This window comes from Silene latifolia, chromosome 7 (genome assembly GCF_048544455.1).
Source record: "Silene latifolia isolate original U9 population chromosome 7, ASM4854445v1, whole genome shotgun sequence".
In the NCBI taxonomy this organism is placed as follows: domain Eukaryota; kingdom Viridiplantae; phylum Streptophyta; class Magnoliopsida; order Caryophyllales; family Caryophyllaceae; genus Silene; species Silene latifolia.
Window position 1 is genome coordinate 126,906,345 of NC_133532.1, and position 16,239 is coordinate 126,922,583.

At 34.0% G+C, this 16,239-nt stretch overlaps 2 protein-coding genes across 2 annotated transcripts; both read right to left on the reverse strand.

The window, feature by feature from the left end:
* Positions 1-375: 375 nt before the first annotated feature.
* On the reverse strand, positions 376-8,960 carry LOC141593062 (heat shock 70 kDa protein 16-like). Its single transcript, XM_074414005.1, has 10 exons — positions 8,844-8,960; positions 6,434-7,654; positions 5,667-5,879; positions 4,632-4,727; positions 4,397-4,552; positions 3,320-3,517; positions 1,745-1,891; positions 1,537-1,665; positions 1,309-1,439; positions 376-717 (listed from the first exon to the last, which is right to left on the reverse strand). The coding sequence occupies exons 2-10, from the start codon at positions 7,601-7,603 to the stop codon at positions 615-617; spliced, it is 2,343 nt and encodes a 780-aa protein (XP_074270106.1). The 5' UTR covers positions 7,604-7,654; positions 8,844-8,960; the 3' UTR covers positions 376-614.
* A 2,697-nt stretch (positions 8,961-11,657) lies between these two features.
* LOC141591376 (uncharacterized) lies at positions 11,658-12,679 on the reverse strand. Its single transcript, XM_074411687.1, has one exon. The coding sequence runs from the start codon at positions 12,474-12,476 to the stop codon at positions 12,099-12,101; it is 378 nt and encodes a 125-aa protein (XP_074267788.1). The 5' UTR covers positions 12,477-12,679; the 3' UTR covers positions 11,658-12,098.
* Positions 12,680-16,239: the final 3,560 nt, after the last annotated feature.

Sequence of the window (16,239 nt, forward strand, 5' to 3'; positions counted from 1 at the left end):
AAATCGGGCAAAATCAAGACCATGTTAATAATCGACATAACTAGAAAGTTTGCTCATCGGATTTTATTGCAACGCATGTTGCAGAGTAATTCGATGGATGTTTTCAAACAGTGATGATCATCTTTCTTTTGCAGTACTATACAAGAAGCGGTCTTCATTAAGGAGTAGTAGAAAGCTGAAACAAGCTACATCATGTTTTTGTAAGATTGTTATGTGTTGATGTGTGTACAAGCATTACTTTCTCTATGCGTGTTTGTTTATAATGTTATATCTGTTTCGTCTCATTTCGGTTTCTTATTGTATTATTCTTTTATCAAAGTAAAAGAATTTTATCAAAGAAAAAGAATTTAAGATTACCCGAACTTAAGATTACCATACCTAAAAATACTGCTCCATTAACTCGGGCAAAAATATGTCCCATGAGATTGTGAACAATTCATGCAAATAGCGCGGAGTTTTAATGCATTTAGTTGAGGAGCGAGTCTACGCTACGCCTAAGCTAACCAAATTTCAACTATTTGCTGAAATTTGTGAAGAAAAGGGAGATAGGGATCATTGCTCACCGTACTTGACTTTATATCAATCAACTCATGAAGTGAATGATCTCACAAGCATCAATCTTCATGCATATCACTATCTCCTTCGCTTATTTCATCCGAATATGAATCATCCTCGGGTTGAGGAGAAGCGCTTGATTTTAAGATTTGATTCAACCTCCTGCATGAGTTCAGAATATAAGCAAGCAGAACTATTACTTCAAACATACCTAGAAACTCTCATACTAAAGAAAGAACGCAAACATTTTCGTGTTGACACCCCCAACATACACAAAAATATTCAAGTTGGAGTCATATGTGAGACCGTCTTATACTAGACTTATTGCCGGAATCCAACAATTAACGATGAACAATCAAATGCAAAACAAATCCTTTTAGTATTAATACTATTCTTAGCCATATTTTATTACCTCCATACAAACACGGAGCTGCGCTGGAGATGCTTTGTTTCGTGTTTCTATTAAGTTTTTCACATCAACAATGCTATCAGGAAACCAACCAAGGTCCAATCTCAAACATTGATATGAAATGCATTTATTGTTTAGCCTAATAATCTTGGGTAGTTGGGTATTCTTAAACAACATGACAACTGCTAAGGGCATCTGCCTCAAGGGTCATCACTCATCAGGCTGTCATGTTTAGAGGTCAGGAATCTGAATATCGACTACTCATTCTAAGTGAGGAGGTTAACAAAGGGCCATATGGTATGAAAGATAATGAAATGAGGCGTAAATCAGCAAAAAAATATTACATTTGAAGGTCCTCTGCTTCTCTCTCAATATCATATGACCATAACACCGGTTCTTCATTTTTTGGCAATGAATCCTGAAGTTGGGTCTTCTCCTGAAGCCATTGTTCAGATGCAGCGCATTCATTTAATGCCTAAACAAAAAGAAACGTTAGAAAACACATGAAGTCAGCTCATCATTTACAGATAAATACACATTCATGATACTCAAATTTCAGTAAACGGCCATACAGCTTCTCTTTCACGAGGTGGTAAAGACGAAGCAGCCCTTCGGTGTTCCTCAATGGTATCTAACAAAGCCATTGTTGCACTTGCTCGAACTTCGTCGTCTTTATACCGGCTTTCAATTGGATCGACAATCTAGGAAAACAACAGTAGAGTTCAGACGTCACTGATCAATCATGCTGCTGACAAATTAAGAGATTACACTTCTATCAACCTTCTTAAGATTCTGCAATATTTCAGCATAAACATCTGCAGACTCGTCCTCTCCATCCTCATATAACCAATCTTCAATCTGCTGCAAATTATCTGAGATACCCTTCTTTTCTGAATCAGTAGCAAAAGCCTGGTAGTCGCTCAAAATCTATGCAAGTACACAGCTGAGTTATTCCGGAGAAACATCAACATAGAATTAAGAACACAGGTCAAATAAACATGAAGTGAGAACACAGGACAAACTAATATGGAGTAAGAAAACAGAATGGTAAATAGTCTAAAAATCACGTAAGGTAGAACACAAGTCGGACTAGGCCAGCCCACCCCATGCCTAAACAGCAACCTATCAAGTTTCTTACTCTATCCAGGTACTTTCCCCTCCCTCTATTTCTCTCACTCCTGTCAACAGGGAAGAGATTATAGTTGTAAGCATTGATGGTGCTATCTAAGCATCGGCCAATCAATAATTTTTCATCAGTTTAGAACACAAAAATTTACTAAAATTCTCAGTTCACAACTTCACATGAGAGAACCTCCAATGTGTGGATCAATATTGGGGCTAAAAGTATCTAATTTACTTCTTCCCTCTCAAAGTGATGCTGAAGACAACATAGAAGATTTAATGTAAAAGTCTGAACACCTACCTATATGATCAAAGAAAACATGAGAGAAACTTTTGGGGGGATGAAAAGCATAGAGGAAGAAGCCAAAGACATATAAGGAAAGTTTTTTTGAAAGAAACAATTTCAAATGCAGGAATGTAAAATTATAATCTGGAAACAACGGGGCATAATTTCACGGGGAATAAGGCAAGTGAAAAGGTTGCGGTGAGAAGGGGAAGACTGCGCTGTCAAAGAACAATCATTTAGGACCATATTCGTAAGTTTACAGAGAAAACAATTAAAGGAACATGTATGAGATTAGGGTTTAGCAAATCAACTCCACTTCTATGTTCCACGCAAATACAACATTATCCCAGTGCCTCAATGACTCCCGCAAATTGCAAGGTAAGCATGGGTTGTAGTACGCATTACATTTTTGAGAATATTGGGGTGTTGATTGAAATGGTATGAACTCTAAACTCATTGTAGGCAAGCACTGCCTTTTCGCCATTCCCAGCTTTAGTTTATTGGAAAAACTAAAAAGTAAATCATTCCAAGAACTCTCTCATCTTGTAACCAAAACTATTCTTCCCGGTGTCACGGTGTGACTTGAAGACCAACGCCACAAATCTAAGACAAAAAACTCTTTGGGATAAAAGCAGGTTATGTAAACTACGTCCACTTCTCCACTACCAGTGACTACAGAAAGTGACGCCCTGCAAAATAAAGAGTATAGACGGTTGAAGTATGGACCCATACTAACCTAGCCAAACATATGTCAGGTTTTAGTCCACCAATATCAGTCAAGCATGTACTAATTTATAGCAAGGAAACACCCCAAATAGATAGGCAAAACCAGGAAACTGAATGAAACTACACTGAGACCAAAGCAGAAATAAGCTGAAAATGAAGAATATTAGTGAAAAGTCTAGATCCAAGTGGAAAATTGAATTAACGAAAAATACAAACTATACCTTATTACGCATATCATACACATACGACTCCAGAGAGTTTTTTTTCTCTTTCGCTTGTTCCACCTTCAAGTCCTGATGAGCCAGCTCATCTTCCTTCTCTTGAGCATCCACAAGGTCTTCCTCAGCCATACAACCAAACATGATCTCATTGATTGGTATGTCAATTCGTGACTTTGTTTTCATCTTTCTTCCATGACTCTAGGAAAAGGCATAATATGATTCAGTATTCAACAACCAATGAGCATAGTTGGCCATTTCACAAAAAAGGAGATTTTAGAGACAAGCATCCTGAACTTCAACCGCGACTCATCTACAAGAAGTAGAAAGAACCAAGAAAGTATAATGTTGAGCTGAGCGTCATTTGCCAGTTTGCTTACCCTCAGAAGCTTGTTAAGAGAACACAATAGTTTTGGGAATCTAATATTTAAGAAACAGAACGCTTGAGGTCCGAGGTTTTTTTATGAGATCTATATGTTTTATAACCAGTTACATCAGTGAGCCCCTCACTAGAGGATATAGACTTTCGGTAACTTACGGGTTTCATAGAAAGGGCCAAGGTGTAAATTGGTTTGGAATGAAAGCATACATCTTACCGAGAAAACAGCATTGCTTGTCAGACAGTGCAGTGTTTTTTGCCTCCATTTGGTATCACTCGACTCCCTTTAGTCATGTGGTGCTCAGCTAGCATGCTCTTTTCTTCTATTGATTCATCTGATGATCTGAAAGACTTGTCCTCTATTGATTTTTTTTTTTTAATTCTCTATAGAACTATTTATTTAGGGTTGTGTAATAAACTCCCTGAACCCTGACCAGTCAAGACTCAAGAATAGCATAGGATCTTAGTACATAGAACATTCAAGAGTTACTGACAAGAGCCAACTGCAGATTTCTATCTCACTCCTAATACTAGAAGTTTTGTGGAAGAAATTATATCATCACTCTCCTGAAAAGAGTTATAGGATCGGGTTAAAGTGCAACTGCAATTTCTCCCTAATCTGTTGGAGACACAAGTAAATAACGACTTCACGTATAAGTGAAATTACAGCTTATCATAGTCCAAAATACAGATTAACTCACATAAGAGTCATATGCATGCTTTGAATGTTTGGAATATCTATCTTCCTCTCCATTTACAGCATCAGAATATCCATAGTCAAATTCGTCTTCCACCCTTTCCGCAGACATCCGTCTGTTGCTTCTCATAGCTACTTCATCCATATCAACCCCTACGAGCTAAATCAATTATATAAGATTCATCTGATTCTACAGATACAAAGTAAATTCCAATAGATCCACAAACTAAAATGCTTACAGAGGCTGATTCTAAAGTGACAGTTCCATGCACAGTTAGACAAGCTTTGACCTCGATCATAGCCTTTTCAGTCAGAGGAACTGGTAAAGGGCCAATCTACAAAAGGAAGAATATAATTTTTATCACTTTAAATACTGCAGATGCACTTGAAACTGAAGATCTGTACCTAATATGCAGAAAGGGAAAAAAGAAATACATGTATGTGTGCATTTAAATATCTAGATATAGAGTTTGTTGCATCTCATCTGCAATATGACAGCACCAAATAGCACTAAATGCCTACCAAGGTAGCGGCAATTACGCCAAAGGTCGAGGAAGCAGTTAGGCCATGCCAACATTATCAGTATTTGCACTCAAAAAGAGACGACATATGAAATAACACTTGGTGGGCTTACAAAAGCCTTGATGATTATCCCTTGCACAACACTCTGACCAAAAAAAGGAACTTTTAATATCTATAAATGGGGATGTCACAGCGGCCTTTCAGAACAATGATCCGCGAGAAAAAATGGTTTCTTCTCAGGATACTAAAACTAACCCAGGAAAAAAACAATTTATAGCTAATAGTTAAAACATCCCAGCACTGTTAGCTATCCAATGTAAAGTAAAATACGTAGAAACCTCAGCATCAACCACTAAATCTTGAGAAAATCTTAAACAAAAACTCAATTATTAAAAAGAACAGAATTTTGCTTATACAAAAATAACAAAGACTTTTCCAAACTCCCAGCAAAATTTGTGGTGGGCCAACAGACAATTTGCTATTCTAATAAATCCATCATCAAGCTTCTGTAACAGCCATAATTCAATTGCATCCATGTCAACTGACTTGAATTGTCAAGCTCAATAAGGTAACAGAGTATAAAAATGACGAGATAATGTGTCCTATGATTTAAGATTTATGATATCATTCAGATTACTAATACTGTTGCCTATACACTATAAAACCAAACAGATTTAGCACATATGGAACAAGAATTGTTATAAATTACAGCCAGCAAACTTAAGAAATAGGTTGTCAAGATGGACGAGTACCATGGAAAGGCTAATTTGCGAAAATACACCTGGCGGCAGCTCGTTTTGATTAGCATAATAAACTTCCATTTGAAAAGTGTCATCTTTACGCAGTGTAATCAACTCATCGCTTGGAATTGAATGACCTTTAGGAAACAAGACGCCATTTCGAAGTGATTGTATGTGACCATCATCTGCAGTGAGTCCTATGGAGAACGGCAATGAATCCTTGACCTGCAAGCAAGAATGTAACACACTGAGTGAAATGAAGTGAAAAGTGACAAAAGTCATGCAATAAAATTTGTAAAAATAAAAACGCGCCTAAAGAGGCCTCGGGCACCCATAGCCTTTATGAGACGCACGGATTGCACCAGAGGCACATCATTATGTAATTAGCGGCTTCTATAAACATAGGAAGCCAATCCTAGATTGCTACATGAGCTACATCAGAGTTAATTGTTCTTAAAACATTGAACAAATACATAAGTATCATCACTAAGGAGATGAAAGTCATGGAACACATATGTTCCATTGTTTCCAACAGAGCTAAAGACTCAATAATCTTAGGTGCAAGGTTATGATGGAATAAAGCAAAGTGGCTCACTAAATTGACGTGTTTTTTGTAGGGAAGTAGCAGTTATTAGATACAATTTTCGAGACAATTCTCATTGACAGTCATTCAGGAATAGGCTCTATGTGTTTAGAACATAAGGTTTCATACAACCGAACCCTTGAGGCATTGGGGACTTGGGGTAGTGTTAGTGTTAATGTTTTAGATGAACATGTACCTCATAGTCCTTGACACGGAAGGTGGGGCTTAGCATGGCACTCTGTAGCGCACATCCACGAGCCACACATTCACTAGCATTAAGAGTCCGGCGAGGTTCTTTCCTGAAAAATGAAGCCAAGATTCCTCCAATTGCTGGAATCCGAGATCCTGAACCAACGAGCTCCACTGACTGGATTCTCTCCATAGGTACTCTAGAATGACTCAATGCTTTCTCACATGGAATGACTATTCTATCTAATAAGCTTTCCGAAAGTTTTTCGAATTCATCCCTTCTAATAAAACCCTTTACATCTTTCTCATCCATCAAGCACTCTATCTGGAGAGGCGCCTCTAGGTTAGCACTCAGTACCTTTTTCAATTTCTCACAAGCTGCTCGAAGTCGAATAGAAGCCCGGGCACTAGAATAGACATCAATATTATACCGGTCCTTAAATTGTGATGCAAAATGGCGAAATAGAACCTCGTCAAAGTCTCGACCACCTAAGTTACTGTCAAAGGCATGAGAAAGTATCTTCATGTACCCAGATTTGAAAGAAACTACAGCAACCTGAGTATCAGAGTGCCCAACATCAACAAAAACAACACATGACTGACCCGAACTAGAATTATCGGTCCTATAGATTCCATAACCGAGTGCAGTGGCCGTGCAATCGTGCATCAATCTCAAAGGGGTAAGGCCGCCAATATAGGCGGCATCCAAATAAAGACGCCTCTGCATATCATTGAAATAGCAGGGAATTCCTATAACACAATCGGAAACAGGTACATCCAAGTTTTTTTCAGCAATTTGCTTTAAATGTGAGAAAACCATTGCCAATATTTGTACAGGACTAAAAATTTGCCTCTCACCCAAGTACTGTAGATGAATTAAAATGCCACCATCTCTACCTTTCGACGTCTCAAATGGCAACAGCCGCAAATCCTTCTGAACATCAGGGTGGTCAAAATCGCGGCCTATCAACCTCTTAATTTGAGAAATTGTCGATTTAGGGTTCATAGTCGCACAAGCGACCCCTGCAGAACCCATAAACCTCTGCTTCTCTCCAAACGACACCACTGCTGGCGTCTCACGTTTTGACTCGTCATTCAACAACACATCAATTCCCCTTTGCTTCACCGCAGCAATCACACAATTCTCATTTCCAATGTCAAACCCTATCACACTCATCTTCTTCACACAAAATCACCTTACCCTACTTTAATGGCGTAAGCATTCAACCTAAAGCATAAAAAACACAAAATTAGACCAATCATTACACTCTAAAACCCAAAAACAACACAGCAATTTCATACTCCCTCCATTCCAGAAATATCTTCCTTATTCGACACCGTATGAGTTTTAAGTCCTATTTCTGTTGAATGGAAGGAGTATAAAAATTGATACTCATATTTTTGTTTTGCGCAACAGTATACTATGTTTGTCCTAAAAGAAGGAAAAATTTTACAAAAACCCAAAATTAGATAGCACAATTCCATAACCCTCCGTTTCAGAAATAGCTCAATTTCATACTCCCTCTGTTTCAGATATACATCCAGATGTAATACTTCATAAAAATTTGTAAATCATATCAGAAAAATTGATACCAATATCATTGTTTTCAGGCATTAATACACTGTATTTGTCCTAAAATACCGAAAATTTTCACAAAATCACGGTATTGATATTTCTATCCTTGATACTAAAATCTCGTATATAAAAATGAAGCAGAAGGTATTTGTGAAACGGATTGAGTAATTTAATTAACTTCTACCACAATAACACAATTCCAACTCCAATGTCAATATTTCTAGCCCTACTACTTAAACCCTGTATAAATACGAAAGTGGAAGGTATTTCTGAGACGGATTGAGTGATTCAATGTCAATATTTTGAGCCATACTACTTAAACCCCGTATAACTACGAAAGCGGAAGGTATTTCTAAAATGGGTTGCCCAATTCAACTAACTTCTACCACAAAAACACAATTCTAAACTCCAATGTCAATATTTCAAGCCCTAATACTTAAACCTCATATAAATACGAAAGCAGAAGGAATTTCAGAAACGAAATGCGAAATTTAATTAACTTCTATCACATTAATAACACAATTCTAATTCTAATTACCAATGTCAAACCCTACCACACTCATTTTCGTCACACAAAATTCATTATATGCTACTTTAATTGCGAAATCAAACCTAAAGCAAGTAAAACCCTAAATTAGAACAATTAATAAACCCTAAAAAAACATAATTATTCAACACACTTTCATCAATTAATTAATTTAATGTAACGATACATTAGAGCATAATTAAACATAATAATAATCATAATCATAATTACAATTCATAAATTCAAAATATAGTTCATGATGATAAAAAAAACAGGAAGAACAATTAAGAATTATGAATAGAGAGATTTACGTACAAAACTAGATGTCAATTCGCCGTCAAATAATTGAATAATTAGGCGGGATGAAGACGAGGAGATGACCCGGGAAGAAAAGACGTGGACCTAAATGTAAAACCGTCTTATATAATAATTTTTGAACAATTTTGTCATGTTATTGGGCTTGTTGTTTTATTGACTTGCATTTATTTAGATTCGTTTTACGATTGTACGTTTGAATCAAATTCATTTGGATTCATGACCATTTATCGTTAGAAGTGACTATTTGATTTCATATCTACTAGTTTGAATATCCGTAGGTTTTTCGGGTTAATAAACTTAATTATTTAAAAACGAAGTTATAAATGTACATTATAGTTGAATTAATGTTCCAAAATTCAATTTTAAAAGAGAACTAGGTAGTATTATGCGCTTCGCGCAGCCTGTTTTAAAATTTTACTAATATAATTGAAGAAAAATAATATAATTCATATATGACTTTTAATATTTTTACTTATAAATAAAATAATAATAAATTATTTTTTCTCGAATTTAATTTTTTTAGGTTTAACTTCAATGTTTTAAAATAAAATACATAAAATTTTAATTAAAACTAATAAGTGATAATTAATTATGCATGATCAACGTTTTATAAATAGATTTGTGACCGATTAAATATCATATTAATTAAAATAAAATTTATTCGAATAATGAAACAATCAACATTAAGTTCTCAAATTATATCATTTCATGATAGGTTATATTTTAAATCAATTAATATTTGTTCAAAACATTGTGAATATAATTTTATGCAATTTTTAACCATTTAAGTATAATGTGTGATATTTATCTAACAAACATATATGGTCCAAGCTCAACTTATTCAAATGTTTGGGTTGTGTCTTGCTTGTGCTATGTGTCAAACATATCTATAAGAAATTTACACCTTTTGTTTTTTTAAACAACCATAAAATATAATGATGTTTAAGAGTTTACTTGTAAATAAAATAGATTGAAATTTGTCAAATATTAATTTTTGAGGTTTAACTTCAAAGTATTTAAAAGATAGCATATAAAATTTTTAACTAAAAGTAATATTTAGTTAGTCATAAGCAATATTTTATACTTAGCGTATACATATTTAATTGAAGATATTAAAGAAAAATGTAATGTATTTTCTAATTTTTTATGTCGTTTATAATATTATATTGTACTCCGTATTACTTAATGATCATTACTTTTGTTTTGATTATTCAAATGCACTCACGATCATTGTGTTTTGTGTACATATATACTCGTACACATACTCACTATTTAAACATCTCAAAATCTCATATATATTCAATTTCTCGCAATATAATTTTTTTCATTCCCACAATATAAAAACTTATCTCTTAGTAGTTTTCTTTAAGTTTTATTTTTTAGTTTTTAATAAATACAATGACTATTCCAAATGTATTTTTCTTAATGGATTTTATGGTCTAAAGACTTGTTTGGTTGCTCATTAAAAACACATGAATTGTAATTCATGGGAAGTGTAAAAATAGCTTGTTGTTTGCTTGCCCCAATCCACATGAATTGGAACTTCTTAGGAACTCTAATTCCTCCATAATGGAGGAAGTTGGTTACTTAGCCCCCAGATAAGTGGAAGTTCCTATGGAATTGGAGTTCTCACATGCAACCAAACAACTTTTTCAAATTCATATGAATTAGGATAACATAGTAATTAGAACTTCCCGAGCATTGCATTTTCCTGTTGCGAACCAAACGACCCCTAAGTTTTATAACTTTCTGGTTCAAATAAAATATTTTTTGTATGTAAACATAAAATATTGTGAGATACTCACGTTAATCATCTCTACATATCAAAATACTTCAATAAATATAATGAAAATTATACTCAACTGAAACCATTATTCGCAATAAACGTAATTATTTACATTTTATAATTTTTATCAAAAAATTTTTTTGATAAATTTAGAATCAAATCACGGTAAATATTTAATGTAATTTTATAATAAAATTTATTAAATTATAATTAATATTTTGCTGAGATTTATACCGCATTTGTTATGTTCATATTAAATAATTAGCTATAAGTAATGCTTGTCATTAAGACTGTATAGGACACGTGACGCATCCACAGCGTTTCAAACATAAATAATTAGCTATAGCCTATAAGTAATGCTTGTCATTAAGGCTGTATAGCCCTAAGTTTTATAACTTATGGAAGGAGTGGGAGCCTCAAGTCGCGGAAGTTGTTGCCGTTCTTGAAGGTCTCGAAGAAGCCCGTCGTAATGGAACGGAGGAAGTATATATTTAATAAATAATTCGTTCATGTCCTTATTTGTCATTTTACAAAGAGCTGAACAATCTGCTAATTTAAAACTGTCAATTACCAAATACCTCTAATACAATTTTGCTAAATAACTCAGCTAGTCAAACCTGCTAAATCATTCTGCTAGTCAAACCTGCTAAATCATTCTGCTAGTCCAATCTGCTTTCTAAATCTGCTTTTACTAATATTATTCCGTTGTTTATTAAACAGGGCCATAAACTTATAATTATTAAAACGAATTTAAACCGTGATCATGAGTACAATAGTACCTCCAACAATCCTTCAGAATTACTACTCGAAAGTTGCATAAAACCGCGCATGTTCATCATATATCTGAACAATGTGTAATGCTCAAATCCAAACATATCATTTACTCGTACATCATACTCCCTCCTAGTCTAAGGTTTGGTTTCCTTTCATTTGAACACCAAAACCCGACTAGTATGGAAATGAAAAGGGGCTTCAAAACTTAGACTAGAAGGAAGTAACATTTATCAGTAACAAAATTGTTGTAATAATGTCTCTGTGAATTACATCTACAAGAATGGCAACATTGTACTACAAACCAACGACCATACACAATATATATATAATTTGTGTGCACAAAAAATATATGATATTTTTAATTTTCCTTGTGCAAGTACCTTGAATTTCCAAGCAACTTTCCTCATTATTATAGAGAAAAGAAAAAACAAAAGTCAAAATGATAGAAATTTGAGATCTTGCACAAAAGAAACTAATAACAACTTGATACCTAATAATTGACTTAACAAATACCCTCTCCATTCAAAACCAAAATGTGAAGTATTTTTTTTATTTTTTATGGTGTAAAGGGAGCCACAAGGACAGATACGTTGCTGAAGAAAATCGAACCTAGGTCATGAGTATTACCTCATGACTTTATCAGCTATGTTAGCTGATAACAACAATATTTTTAAGCAGATAAATATCATCGATCAAATAGTGAAAAATGGTTGAGGAAGATGGTTGATGGCCGAGCCACCACCACGACTGCGACCTAGTTGACCACCACCGCCGTGAAATAACTTCTTAAAGCTCTTAAAGTGACCCATAAGGTGCTTACAAACACCACCCTTAGTCTTAGACACATTACATAACATGCCTTTCCTTAAACACAACAATTTCTTACCAATCTTAACCTTTAATTTGCATAATCTCAATTTCAACCATGAAGATCTTCTCATATTAATTTGATCGGCTTGCTTCATTGTCTTGTAAATCAAGAATTGTGCCTCTCTATGAGATTTCTCTTGTGGATCTTCCTTCTCCATTTTAGTGTAACCATAGCTATTATTTCTCCTTATGGTCACCATTTTATATTTCTGCAAGTCGATAAAATAAAACCGTCTTACAGAAGTATTCTGGTGCACTGAAATTTAAGGAGATAGGAAGATTTATGAGTTTATGAAGGGAGATGGTATGCATGATTAAGAGATTTGTGAGTTTATATAGTATATAGGGGAAGAAGTGAGCAAGTCAAATAATTCATAATTAATCAAAAATGACAAAGCTAGCATGCCATGTGATCAAACTTTATGTTTAAGCACTAAATTATGTGAATATGTGACAGAGAGGATAAATGAATATTCAGAAATTACGTAGAATTGGTGTATGTCTTCATGATTAACGATTTATGATTAATATAATTAATTAAAGTATTTAGTTATTTATTTATTTGCGATCGATATGTAAAAATAGGTTTACGTGTTTGATTAAATTGATCAATGAAAATAAGGTTATCGTTGAAAATATAGTATTTTCTTTCTCAGTAAGCGGATTATGCATCCGAGGTAGTACATTAGATGATATAGTTTTTGAGTTTTAATTTAAAATTTTTGAGTTTTATTATAAAGTTTTTGAGTTCATTTACTTAAACATTAATCTCAAAAAGTTACATTATAACTCAAAAAAATTACATATAAGCTCAGAAAAATTTGATTTTTGACGTCATAAAACCAAAATGTAATTTATAAGCTTTATAGAACTAAAAAAAAATACACAAAAACTCAAAAACTCATTAAATAAGAGGGTACAATCCGTTTTTCTCTTTTCTCTATCCTAATTATTTGTTTCTCTTTTCATTTGTGAGATATTCCGTATATTATAATCAAAGGTAAATAAATACAGTAATTAAAACGGTAAAATACAACAAATCGTGTAATTTGCAATTCGACATATATAATTCAAATTTTCGGTCAAATTTTAGTGACTAAATAATATGGCCCAGAAATTTGGACGTACTAACACACAGTCGTACTAGTACACTAGTCTTCTTCTTGTCTTGATTCCTTTAGTCTCAAAACATGACGTTGTTTAGGATGCCAAAATTGACTCATAGATTATACTAACTTTTTCATACTTGAATAAAGAGGTTAAGCTAATTAAACTTGATTTTCATGGTATACAAAAATTAGAATGGGGCTTGTTCGATGAAATAGAGGAAGTATGTACCTGGTCGATTTTAATAGAACGTATTTCAAACAATTATTGTGATTATATTTTATAAGTTACAACTTCATGAACAAGTTAATTTCCGTCGTAATAGTTACTCTTTTATACGAAGTATGTGTTAAGACATTGTATGTCCGGAAATTCAAGATGATGATTGTAGGGAACCGCGGTAACCCTAAAAAGTTTATGTACAAGCATTATAAGCATGATTTATATGCTTTCATCTTATGATAATAACTAATAATCATAACTCATATACATATTCTCATTTAAGACAGCACTGTTCATTTTAAGTTTAAAACAGATTAAATATATACCACTATTACATAAGACAAATATATTCATATACTCCTTCCAAGTTTTATCAATCTCCCTCTTTCAATAAATACTCCTCACATGTATTAGAGAAAGAGGAAGATACATATCACTTGGAGGGAGTAGTATATATTTGATTTATTTTAAGCTTAAAATGGATATTATCGTTTTAAGAATGACTTACTACGGGTCATAAGTGTTTCTTGCATCAGCAAGTATCATTCTCGTAGTCAAAGAAGTTTATTTGTACACTTAATAACAAAATAAATAAAAAAACACAAGCAAAAAATAGTAGTCCACAATACTATTAAAAACCGTACTAATATCTTGATGGAGATTGTACTTTATTGATTCAAATTCAAACTTTGAATTATATTCAATTAAGAGTCAAATTAGTGAAGTGGAAATATATATATATGGATTATTATTGTTGTTGTTAGTAGATTATTGATCATGAATTGTAGTATAACTTTTTGAATCGTGACCATTTGAGCCGCCATAGAAAAGGAATTATTGATGGTGAATACATGCCCTAAACAATTATAGGACTACTCCATATTATTGTGCCACGCCTTGAAACGATCAATCTGATGGGCGGCCTTGAACCGACCCAGAGGTCTCACGGAGGCGAGCTCGATCTGTTAGAGTATAAAATTGATCTTGGGGCTTCAATCATCAGTTTAAGCTTTTGGTTGAGATGGTTTCTTGACATGGTATCAGAAGTCAGTGTGACTAAAAGGTCACGGGTTAATATTAAGCACCAAGTAAGGAGAGGTCTGTAGTTGTATCCACACTTCAAGCCCAACATGCATTCGAAGCGGACGTGTTAATATTCCGAGTAAGGAGAGGTCTGTAGTTGCATCCACACTTCAAGCCCAACATGCATTCGAAGCGGACGTGTTAATATTCCACTTTAACATGCCATTCGAAGCGGATGTGCAAATATTCCACTTTAGAAATTACAAATTGGGGACAGTGAGATTTGAACAAGAAATCATCTCAACCAAAAACTTGATCGACTTTAAACTCTAACAAGTAACAAGTAGAGTATATTTTATTCTCCACAAATTCTCATTATAGACGGGAGATATGCGTCTATAGTTATAGACGGACTAAATATCCACTCACTTTAAGCATAAGACAAGTAACAAGTTGTATGGTGGGACCCAAAAATGTCACCACTTTAAGCATATTTGACCCGTTTATAGTGAGATTAATTGTTTATTCTCTACCGTACATTCTCATTTACCTCGTGTATACCTAGGCAGCACCAAAACGGACACGGACACGTGATACGACATCCCATAAAATTTAGGACACGGGATACGCTATTTAAATTAATAAAATATACTTTATTCCATTATAATCCATAACCAAAGACTCATTACTCTTTGGTTATGGATTATAATGGAATAAATCAAAATGGCTAACTAAAGTGGTTGCGCTTCTTTCTTTTGTGAAGTAGCGGTCATTCGATGCAGTTTTCGACGCAATTTTCATCTTGGGTCATTCGGAAACAGCCTCTTTGTGTTGCTAACACAAGGGTAAGGTTGCGTACATCCGACCCCCCTTACCCCGCAATTTGTGGGAGCCATTATTGAGGCACTAGGGTAATGTTGTTGTTGTTGTTGTAATGTATTTGATATTAAATTTAAATAAATGAAGGTAAAATTTCCCACCTAAACTCATCTTCTAATCAATCTCTTTTAACATTTTATTCATCGTCTAAACTATAACATGTTTAGGCGTGTATTTGACGAATGTCGGGTGTCTGACGTCGAACACAGGACGACTAGTTAGAAAGAGTGTTTGTGCTACCTAGTTGTACACTATTACTTACCAAATTCCTAGTAAGTACCTTGGCTCAAGATCACCACCAAGGGAACAATCAAATAAAATGTCATTAAGAGGCAAGATATACTCAAAGAGGAAAGAATCCTTTATATTTTGTAAGACAATGACACTTAATTAGGGTCACTAATTAACTAATTAGCATTTAGATTCCATGATAAACCAAAGTCAAACTAACAGGTGCCCTCCAATGGAATCCATGTTGCCTATATGATTAACCCAAACGCTATGGAATCAAAAGGGTCAAATATTAAATTGCATAATTGTTCAATTATTCGACCAAAATAATAATAAAGTGATCATATTATATAGCAAATAATACAATTTAGATATAACCTCCTCTAGTAAATAAAATTATCATCATGTTTGCAACACCGACCTTAGTAGCTCACAAGTCCCGTAAGGGCGTAAGGCATATGAATTGCATGAATGTCGTCTTGTATGCCATTGTCCATGTAC

Coding starts and splice junctions, on each gene's coding strand:
- LOC141593062 (XM_074414005.1), bottom strand. CDS start 7,603: ATGAGTGTGATAGGGTTTGACATTGGAAATGAGAATTGTGTGATTGCT. Junction 4,728..5,666: donor CGCAAATTAGCCTTTCCATG/GTACTCGTCCAT, acceptor TTCCTTTTGTAG/ATTGGCCCTTTACCAGTTCC. Junction 3,518..4,396: donor AGCATGCATATGACTCTTAT/GTGAGTTAATCT, acceptor GCCTTTTCCTAG/AGTCATGGAAGAAAGATGAA.
- LOC141591376 (XM_074411687.1), bottom strand. CDS start 12,476: ATGGTGACCATAAGGAGAAATAATAGCTATGGTTACACTAAAATGGAG.